Genomic DNA, 11,281 nt, shown 5'->3' with positions numbered 1-11,281 from the left:
TTCTTCATCACCCATTTCCTCAGGTGCTCAATGTGACGAATGGAAATGGAATGGCGACATTCGCTTTAACACGCTCGTTCAACATCCTTCAACATCTACCTCTCCCCCTGGCCACCCGCGTTGTCACGTATCTTCTGGATTATCAAATCAACGGGTACACCATCCTGAGGAAGATGAACGAAAACTCTCTCGTCAAGACCGGGGCACTCGACCAGAATTTTTACACGTTAAATGAAGATCTCGTCGACAGACGCTATGTGCATTCCACGCGGAATTGCCACGTTGAGGAATTCCAATTAAAGGATATCGTTTCTTCACCTGCTGACCTTTCTCCACCCTCGATTCAATTTTTATCGACAAATCCGGAGTCAATAGTCGAAAAATCGGTCAGAATGCCCTGGAAACAGATGATTTGCTTCGTTAATAAAGAAAAAAAATTCCGGGAAATTGCGAATTTTCATTTTAAATGATTCTATTAAAATTGTACTTATGATTATTTTTCTGTGTGGGTGAGTCAAGGGAATTTATGTTCAAAGGAAAAACCGACGTTTTAAAATTCTCAAGCTGATTTATCGGTTGCAATTTTCTCTGGCAGAAGTTCGGCTATCGGTGCAATTCATGAGATGTTGCGTTTTATTATCTTTCGATTCTATCAGATGCATCTTCTCGCGGGTAATGCACCCCCACAGGGGACACGCTACTGCAACAACAATTTCACTAATAGACACGTGCTCTACTATTCCTGTTGATGCATTTTATGGTGCACGTGACCGGAGAATTGATGGAAAACTCGAATGCCAATATCGATTTTGTGTTTGCAACTCGAGTAATTAAGTGAGGAGTACTTCAATCTATTGATTGGAATACTGCATGAATGTTGGGGCAGATATTATTGCTAAATATTTGCCTAATAATAATTATTATTATGAATTCGAAATTTTGGGAAAAGTATCGGGGGAGCATGAAAATCGAGAAGGTATTCACTGAAATTGGACTAATATCGATATAAATCCAATATTTTTTTTTCTTACCCAGATCATTATTTTATTAATATGCTATATTATATTATATTATATGTATATATAGCTCAGCTATGCACTGAAAAAATCCGACAAAAAACGTTATCTGCCTTTTTTTTACAAAGGACTTTTAAAAGGAATTCTTGTGGAGCTCTACTTCAATTTCTGAAGAAAGCGCTGGATTTGTCCATTAATTATTTCCTAGCCTATATGTCCACCACTGAATCTACCCCAGAAGTTTATCTTTAGTCTCGTTTTGGACTCACCTAGAGCGTGCAACCGCTTAAAATAAACTGTGCCGTAAATACCGAAATGAAATTGAACCGTTCGTGCATCAGACGCGAGCAGTAGCGCTACAATCACGCAGAGACATCACTACTCGCCCGCGTGGACATTTCCCAGCAGTAAAAAAATCATTTCAATAATGAATTAATAAAGCCTGAAAAAAGTAACGCGGAGTTGTCACCGAAAGTTTCTTCAAAAATCCAGAAACTTCTACCAAACAGAACCGCTACGAAAAATAACTACTGGTTGTTTTATTGCAGCATATAAATTTATTTTATTGGGCAAACGTAGAATTTCAATACATTCTTCTGCATATAAAGCTCAGAGATTTCCCTGACGAGTGGATATAAAAATGGAATACGGCGATAGACACTACAGAGAGTTGTGCTCCTCTGAGACTTTGCGCTCCGGTTCCAAAGGCTTCTTTCGAGACTTTGCAGAGGCAGTGGTGAATAAAGTGGGAAACACTTGGATATCTGAAGTGTTTGGTAAACTTTTAACTGACGATGAGCGCATGCGGGTGATATTTGGTGATTCGAGTGTCAAGGAGGCCGTTGTAGAGCCGCTGGATCGTGTCAGGCACATCTACAGGGATAAAGACGCGAAAATTTCGAGGGCCAGGCGGATCGAGGGCCTGAAATGTCTCAGGTCTGGAGATACCAATAAAGCTCTCGTACTTCTCAGTCAGGCTGTCCTTCGTGCACCGCTCACAGGTAAATCACTCTGCAACATCTTTTAAATCCGGAGTTTTACATCGGGGGAAAATTCCCCCTTTTTCAGGGATTCCCCCAATTTTCAGGGGTTCATCTTTGACGGGTTCATATTAATCCTCAGAGATCAGGGGTGAATGAATCCCTGGAAATAAAAAATTGTGGTAGATAAAATATGAAAAATTTTCGAGGATTCGCCTCAAATTTTTTTTTTCATTGTCGGGGTACGTAATGTACGCGTAATTATAATTGTAATTAACTACTTCTGCGGGATTTCTTTGTGCCTGTTAATTGTTCAGCTGATGTGTTGCAGGCCGGGTAAAGGCAATCGATGATGGGTACAGCTTAGCACTGGCTCTGATGACTCGAGCTGATGTGCTAATTGCTCTTGAAGAGGTTGCAACAGCTGTTGAGGATTTGACTGCAGCCGCCCACGAAGAGGTGCCCCATGATCTCAGGTAAAATTTCCAACAATAATAAAAAAATCCTCATCAAACAGTTCTTCCAATAATGTGAACTCCTGAAACCCATGAATTTCCGGCAGAATAAAATCCGCGAAACTTTCGCGAGAGTAATAAAATTTCTTTCTCTTTGTTGTCGTTAAAACAACGAATGAAACGAATAAACTCAGGAGCAGTTTTCCGTTAAATGTTGAATGGATCTGAATATTTAAATTCGCAAAGCCGTGCTGAGGCGGGGAGCTCAGAGCAATTGTCCCATTGTCGCATTCACCGAGGGAAATCTTTGACGAGCGATGTACTGTTGCAGAACCTATGAAAATTACAGTCCTGATATTCTTAGGATCTCATGTTACATAAATTCTATGAATTTCACGTCATGTACACGCTGAAGGGCATGTTTGCAAGTAGACTCTCGAGACTCTACTCCCCTTGGACGAGAGAATTCCTTTCAACATAAACGCATTGTCGGGATTCTATCAGATTCAATCTCCACATTCAATCGAGAATTGCTGCAATTATCTGAACCATTCACTGATGAACAATTGCAAAGTTTCCCGGTAAATAGTCGTCTTTCACAATATAATTAATCCACCAAATTCATCAAGAACTCAGCAACGATACCCAAAGAGCAGATGACTTTGAAGATCCCTGTGTACATCTCCAACATCTCCGACATCAAGAACATCATGACATCCAATTGCCAAAAATAAATTATTGTCTGAAGTGATAATTGATAATTAATCACTAATTTCCCCCAATCAAAATTTTGAGACTGCATTTGGCTCTGGATGGAGTTGGTCCATCAAAAAACAGAGATTTTAGTCTGTAATCATCAGTGCCAGGATTTCAAAATAAATCTCGGGATAAGGCACGTAGTGGAGATAATTGGAATTATATCTCTAGGGTTTTGCCTTTCTGTGGCTAATGTCCGAGGGTCTGAAAGGATTGGCGTTAGCCTGGGACATGTGTAAAACCAGCCGATTCTGCTCACGTTGTCACCGTGGTACCTCAAATTTACGAAGAACTGTAAATCCGGATGAGGAACATATTGCCCTGAGGATGTCACGTTCACCTCATTACTCTGCATGAAGTTTTTATTGTCTTTTTATAAAATTTTTCAACTTGATTCGAGTGTGGAGAGCACTTGCTTCTCAGGCCATATTGAATCCTAAAGTACCCAACAGTCTCCCAATCATTTTCAATCATTCCCAAGTATCGCAGTCTGATTACATTAGAGTGAATAGTTATTTAAACAATTGTTAATTTTCTGGGCATTATCGAGATGATTACGGGATGAAACCTCTGCTTTTTGAAGTACCGAATTCATTAGAGCGAAATGTCTGCCATTGTGCAATTTGAGACGGGGATGTCTTCTTGTTGTCATTTTCTCTAATCTCGAGGCACTAGTTTACGGTCATCATGAAAATATCGTAAAGTGAAATTCGTAGATTTTGGCTGGGTTGGAGTCTGACTACCGGGGGTTAACCCCCCATTTACTCTCTATTTTCAACATCCTCGGCGATGAAGATCTTTAGTACTGTCGCAGGAGCAAAAACAATTTGGCGTATGGAAGCGTAAACTAAGAAAAGATCCTCAGACGGTTCGTTTTATCCTCAGGACATCTCCTCGATATTTTCTCGACGTCGGCAGAGATCGGGTCGTCTTTCACTTTTGATTTTCATCTGGGTGTGCGACATCGCTCCGGTGTAATTCTGTTACACCGAGTTTCAGGGAAAAGCATTTTCCCGGACGCAGATTCGCAGGACTGATGGTGGTTTTCACTGCAGCATGGGGCTATATTGATCGCAACCCGGAGACGGATTAAAAATTTATGCCTTTATTTAGGATGATGCTGAAAGCACCGGGTACGAGGATTTTTTAGACTTTAGTGGTAATGGATGTTTCACTCGTATCTATATTCAATTTAATTCCACTCTTCTGCATATTTAAGTCCTACTCATTTTTTCATTCCTCAAATTAAATTCGGAAAATTCATTTTGGCCAATCGGTCTCTCGTATTATTTCTTAGAAATTATTGATCACCCATCCAGAGGTGGATTTGCCTCAACGGATATTTTTGCCAGTAAGAACTGAAGATTCTTGTGCTCCGAGATTAAATTTCCAAGACGATAATTTCCGGTAGATGAAAATACACTTGTGCTCGTTAGCGGTTCAATGCGGAAAATGAGGGTGGAGTGATGTAGTATGGAATTATATTCACTCTGGAAATTGAGAAAAGAATATTTCTCGTCGTTGGACGTTAACGAGGGATCGGAACAATTGAGCAATACCTTTATTTCCCAGACAACAATAATAAATAAAGAACAATTGGGCTAATTTTGTTGGAGCAATTGCCAAGTGCTGTCTTCGTCGAGAATATGAAACAGACGGCTGGTCCGGTGGTCATGTCCTGAATTATGAAGAGAACCCGTGGTATTCCACAGGTGACCAGAGAGAGAACATTAATCGTCACTTCAGAAATTAAATGGTATTGCTCGATTTTTTTTAATTTACGGGTTGCAGAAAAAGAAATTTTCATTTTCTAGGCTTACCCCTTGTCTCAATAATTTTTATTCAATTTTCCACGGATGAACCCATTAATTACAGGATTTTATTACAGAAAAAAAATGTTTTATTATAATATATTTATCGAAAATAATTATGCAATAATAATTCTTACTGTGAAATATTTTTTTTACGAAAAATACATCAAATTAAATGATATTATATTGAATGATTGTAGAATGCAGTAATTGGAAATTTGTGATATATATTTATCATGGTATTTTTTAAAGAGGAAAATAATTTGTTTTATATTATTTTTGTTATTTTTATTTTAGCGTCGAGATTGATTTGAAATTGAGGGAATGTCGAAAACGTCTTGAAGAGACCCGTGGGGCAGTGGAAATAGCAAGATCCACCAGGAGAAATCATTATTGCAAGCGTAAGAACTTTCTCGCAACTCAAATACAACAATTGTAATTACAAGACCTCAGGATCTCATTTCCTGGCCCAACACGTATGACGTGCTGAGTCATACGATAATTAATAGTACATCAACATTCCATTTATTTTCCAATTTCTCATTCATTCCCCAAATAAATTTCTTCTTGCAGCGAATTTAATAGAAATTCCCCTCCGTCCATGACCATTAAAAAATATTATTGAGTCATTAAATGAATAAATAATTTCTCGGATTTTTCAATGCAAGTATTAGAAATATTTTTTTGATGACGCGAGTTGAAGTGGCAGACATGCGTTTTTCGTGTTTAACTTCCATTGAATATCCCGTCAAATGCATTTCTACCACTAGTAAAACAACTTGACGATCGGGATTCAAAACAGAACCTGGATAATAGGTACGTCAATCTCTCTCATGAAAACCCTCAATAGTCAAATTTCCCCATTGAATCCGATTGAATTCCTGACGTTAACCGGTTGTCAGCCGAAAACATATGTAACTCGTCAATATCCAAAGTATTCCACTCTTACAATGCTACAATGTAACGAGAATAATCTATATATTCTAGAAAACGTGAATGAAGTCAATGATCGAATAAAATTTTATCTCATGTGACAAGAAATTCGTGCGGTAATCAACCCAGAAAATGAAATTGGATCAATGAAATTTTTCTCACCAAAAGTGGAAATTTCTCCCCCATATTTTTAATTTTTCCGGTAAAAATTCCGTAATAATGACAATATTACAAAATACCAGATAAAAAAATAGCGGAAATAAATTTTTCCGGAATTCCACACTTTCTCACTTTCATAAAATTGTGAGACTCGATAATTTTCATTTTCGAATACCAAAAAATCACACTTGTATTATCAATTAATTAATTTGAAGAATACAATCAACTTTTCAAAGGGTTTTCTAGAAATTCCGTGGAGTTTGAAGGGAATAGTGAAAAATTTTCAATGGCATTACAGGCGTGAAATTTTTTATCGCCTGTACATTGTGATTTTTCCAATGGAATTCTTTTTTTCAGCGATTCCACCGGCACTAACCGGGGGTCCACATTCGGTTTTTCCGGGGTTATCACGACTGGTGGATATCCGTGAATCACCGGATGTCGGAAAACATGCGGTGGCATCAGGTGATGTACGAGTTGGAGATACTCTTGCAACCGAGGTGCCATTAGCTTCCTGTCTTTTGCCGGATTATTACGGAACTCACTGTCACCACTGCTTCGTCAGGTGAATGTCTGACAATTTTTCACTTTCTTTCACAAAAATAATCTTACCCGTTCACAAATACATCAAATTTCCCCCAAACTCTCATCGAACGTAATAAATTATAATATTAATAATATCTGGTAATATTATTATAACGAGATTATTTTGACTGATAGCAGAAAAAATTCCGGATTTCTCATGCCTGCGGAAATTTTAATTAATCCCAATGTAATCCATGGCACAATCGCTGGTTGTCCCGTAATTAATATAAAACCAATTTAATTCAACTAAAAATGAAGTGTCAATGATGAATATTTCCTTGATTTATTCTGAATTTAAATATTTTGAAGACCATTGAATAATTACCAATTTTCATTCAATTATGATTTTCTCAAGAATAGAAATATCGACTTGATCGCCTCAATATTGGATAAACCAGTATAATTCACAACACTCCGGATGCCCTGAGTCTGTTTATCACCTCAGAGTTCCTTCCCATAAGTGGTTCTGCCCTCATCCTCATGCCTCCCAAGTTCACGAGTGTGCAATTTCCCGAAGCGAGTTGTGATCCTTGAGCGTGCAAGCTACATGATCCTGTTTACGGTTGCTACTCACTCCGTATTCTATTAAATCTTATCAGCAGCCTCGAAATTCTAAGATTCGGAGCACACAAACACTTGATATTAGATATTTCATAGCAGTTGTGAAAATTCTACAGAGGATTAACCCCAGGCGTTTGTAGTTCCTCGATCAAACGGTCTATTATCTCCTTTTGTTCATGAAAATTTCGCGGTTTTATTTTCAGGCTCCGGGCGCCCATGGGCTGTCCGCACTGCAGCACCGTTGCATTTTGTGGAAGGACCTGCAGGGACATCGCTCTGAACAGTTATCACAAGTACGAGTGCAAAGTTCTTGTTCTACTCATAGGTACCACCAATTTTTCCCTTTTCCCTTTAACGCCAAGAAATCACCAGAATTATAATTAAATCGAATCAAATTATTGTGATAATTAATTCATCAGCCGAGATTGACAAGTAGAATTTAATTTCCCCTGCAGATCCTTTAATCGGAGATATAATAATTTGATATTTCCAGGTTCTGGGATGAGTATCCTCAGTGCATTGGCCCTTCGTATGGTAACCCAGGTAGACCTTCAAACTTGTCGGAAACTTCACCACAAATGCAACGAGTTGTTGGAATTGAAAACCGAGGGGAAAGCTCCAAAATGTCAGAGCGAGGCCCCAATAAAGCTCGAGGGCAGTGCGAGTAAATCCGCTAAACGGCGCCAGAGAAAGAAAAAACTCCTGGAGAATTTGCAAATGAAGAGCCCAGAAGTAGATTTCCGGGCCTACGAACTCGTTACCCATGAGTCACTCAGATCGGCTATTGATTTCTTCGAGAGAGCACTCATGGCTGTATTTTTGCTCAAGTGTCTCACAACTGTTGACTACTTCGAAAGCAGCCGGAGAACCCTAGGTAATTCATCATTACCACCACTTCATTTATTTCCTCAATTTTCCCGGGTGGATCTGCGCTGCTTTCAGCCAATTACGTCAATTAAAATCAATTAAAATCTTAACGTAAATATTTTTTCAACGTTCTTGTTTTGAGTGTTATAAACGTTTATTTTAGACTCACCAACTGATGATGAAATAACAACAGGATCGCTTCTGCTGCGTAATCTCCAACTACTCCAGTTTAATGCTCATGAAATTTTTGAGACTCGCAGTAGTAATGAACATCGCTTTCGCAGCAACAAAACCGTCTACCTTGGAATAGCTATTTACCCGAGCGTGGCTCGTTTTAATCACGATTGTTATCCCGCTGTCACAAGGTAAATATGTAATATCAATAGAGGATACACCAATTAACAACATTAAATAGGGGTATGTCACTTGCCTGATAAGGAATTCAGCAATTACCCTGATAAATGGTACTTTCCACTACCTAGATACCAATCGTCTTATCAGGGAAAATTGAAAAAAATTTCCGTTCAATTTATTGATAATTCCTTTATTAATGGTATATTAATAGTATATTATGCTCTGCTCATTTTTAAGGGTGGTATTTAATTTGCGCTTTGATTTGGATTATTGAAGGTACTTTGCTGGTCGGGACATTGTGATAAGAGCGACTCGACCTTTGAAACCTGGAGAAGTTGTTGCTGAGAATTACGGGCCAATTTTTACCAAGAGAAACCTCAAAGAACGCCAAAGGGTTCTCAATGGGCGGTACTGGTTCAAGTGTACTTGCAGAGCTTGCACTCAGGATTGGCCGGACTTTGATGGACTCATTGATTACTCTCCACGATTCAGGTGGGATCATTTCATTTACTGTGATAAAAGCGAAATTTTTCTACCCGCAGCATTTTTTTTTATGTAAAAAAATACATCAACCTGAGGAAAAGAATAATATATTTTTTTTTCTACTGCATATATTTTATGCAGAGATTAAATACAATTGTTCTAGGTTCAATACTGAATGTAGAGATGAATGAATAATTTTCTTCTGGGTTTTATGTCTCATTATCATTCCTCGGGCGTTTATCCTGTCAGCGGGCTCGGGAAAGGGTTGAAATCGAATCGTTCGTTAAGTCGAGTTCAAAGAGACGACGGAGCTATGAAATATTTCAATATGAAAATGTGTCAATACATATTAAGCTTCTATCTCCCTTCTCTCGAATGAAATCTATTGAATCCGTTCAATTTTGTCGGACGAATAATGAAACCGTATAGGACACATTTCTGCAGGGCACGTTTCAAACTTTAGAAGGACATTCTATGAAGATAATGAACAGCAATTATTGACAGTATACTTTCCTTCACTTCTGGGTTGATTATTAGATCTAAAAACTTGTGACATTTCAACGAAATGGGAAAAGGGAAAAGCCCACGCTCCGGTCAGACCCGGGGATCACGAAAGTTCATCATAAGGAATCAAATTTTATTCAGCGATAAGAAAAGTTTTCTCGTATCTGGTTTTCATCTCAATGCGGGGAGGAACACTTTTTCCATTGAAAGAAAAGAGAGAAATTACTGAGGGCTTTCTTTATAAAAAATCTTGGGGAGTACAAGTTCCACAGTTGAAATGATTTAATCAACATAAAATCCCCTGACTGACGAGTTATCTTTCTCCTTATTTATTTTTTCAATTATCATTCGACATTAACTAGTCGCTAGTCGTTATTATTAATTTATAATAATTGTATGGTGAAACAAGTCCTTGGATTAAAGATTATTTTTCAATTCCAAAATCAAACCAGCGAAGAAAATCTGGAATAGCATCTTCTTTTCAATTTTATTTTGCACTAGTATCAAAAAACTTGACCTCTTCTCTTGCAGATGCACCACTGAAGGCTGCAGAGGATCACTCCCACGATCTAAATTAGGGAATACCATCGCCAAGTGTACGACATGTCAACGGAAAATAAATCTGAAGGAACGCATTGCGGGACTGGAGGAGTGCGAGGAAAAATACAGGAGTTGCTTCATTAGTATGGAGGAGGAAAAGTCCGATGCGGCTTTACGTCAAGTAACGAATGCACTTCAACAATTTCATGTGGATATCATGGCACCTCACAGGGATACGCATTTGGCAGAGATAGCATTGGCTACTTGCATGGCAGAAAATGGAAATGTTTGGATATTTTGCAACGAGTGACAGAAATTTCCCTTTCGACGGGAAATTCAACATCTTTTTAAAATTAAAATTCCCTTCTTCTATTAAGAAAAAAACAAAAGTTGTAAAGGATTAATGGGAAAAGGAAAGAAAACGTTCATCCTGACTTTTCCGTGCAAGTTTTCAGTTTATTAATCCCTCGATCATGGGTTTGAATTTTTTAATTTATTATCAGTTTAAATACAATTTTTTTACGAGTTTCGACGGGATCTTCAAAGTTCCTGGCAACGGTTGCTGTCGGCTATTTAAAGGGAATTAACGCATTCGTATGGATATTTCATATTCGTGGGGGAAGGGATTCCAGTGAAACTGAAGGTTTTCATGATCAAACGGGATTTTTTCTGGAATTAGTTATAGCCGGGGGATATATCTTTCAAGTGTCAAGAACGCTTTGAGTTTATCTTCATTTTTTTTTATAGAAAAAATTATGGAGCGCAATTTAATCAATTATTTTCATTAATAGAATTCCATCGACGGCATTTCCAAACAATATCGATAATAATTCGATGACTTTCTATTTAATCCAACAAAAATGGCAACGACAACAACGAGAGTCATTAATTAATTCCATAAATTCATTATCACTGAGAGAACTCGATTTTTTTTTGTTGTAATTTCTTACATTCTCAATATGAATGTCAATAGACGATTTAATTATTAAATTGTGTTGACAGAATTTCCGCAATGAGGGATAAAAAAAAAATTGGAGGAACATATTTTTTTTAATTATTTAAAAACCATCGGTGCGAATTTCGAAATATTATCTTCGAATAATTCGATTTTTAATTCAATGAAAGGAAAAATAAAATTGGTCGGCTATTTAATTTCAAATTTTCTCAATTAAATGGTAGCGTGCGAAACTCATTCACTAGGAGAAAATAAAAAAACCCATGCCGCGGAATGAATGTCACGCCATCAAAGCAAAATATCCCGCGAATTTCCCGTGAAT

The 11,281-nt window shown here is 37.8% G+C and overlaps 1 protein-coding gene across 1 annotated transcript; it reads left to right on the top strand.

Annotated features, from left to right (window-relative positions):
• The first annotated feature begins 1,378 nt into the window (after positions 1-1,378).
• LOC105268887 (SET and MYND domain containing, class 4, member 2) lies at positions 1,379-11,082 on the top strand. The gene is made up of 9 exons (XM_011308778.1): positions 1,379-2,017; positions 2,328-2,472; positions 5,316-5,419; positions 6,468-6,675; positions 7,460-7,581; positions 7,750-8,130; positions 8,287-8,488; positions 8,754-8,969; positions 9,996-11,082. The coding sequence occupies exons 1-9, from the start codon at positions 1,657-1,659 to the stop codon at positions 10,312-10,314; spliced, it is 2,058 nt and encodes a 685-aa protein (XP_011307080.1). The 5' UTR covers positions 1,379-1,656; the 3' UTR covers positions 10,315-11,082.
• The last annotated feature ends 199 nt before the right edge of the window (positions 11,083-11,281 follow it).

Source organism: Fopius arisanus, unplaced genomic scaffold, assembly GCF_000806365.1.
Source record: "Fopius arisanus strain USDA-PBARC FA_bdor unplaced genomic scaffold, ASM80636v1 scaffold00003, whole genome shotgun sequence".
In the NCBI taxonomy this organism is placed as follows: domain Eukaryota; kingdom Metazoa; phylum Arthropoda; class Insecta; order Hymenoptera; family Braconidae; genus Fopius; species Fopius arisanus.
This window is presented reverse-complemented; position numbering and strand designations above follow the sequence as displayed.

Excerpts from the sequence above, each read along its gene's own strand:
- LOC105268887 (XM_011308778.1), top strand. The coding sequence starts at position 1,657 with ATGGAATACGGCGATAGACACTACAGAGAGTTGTGCTCCTCTGAGACT. Across the intron at positions 8,131-8,286 it reads AAGCAGCCGGAGAACCCTAG|ACTCACCAACTGATGATGAA; the intron begins GTAATTCATCAT and ends CGTTTATTTTAG. Across the intron at positions 8,970-9,995 it reads GATTACTCTCCACGATTCAG|ATGCACCACTGAAGGCTGCA; the intron begins GTGGGATCATTT and ends CTTCTCTTGCAG.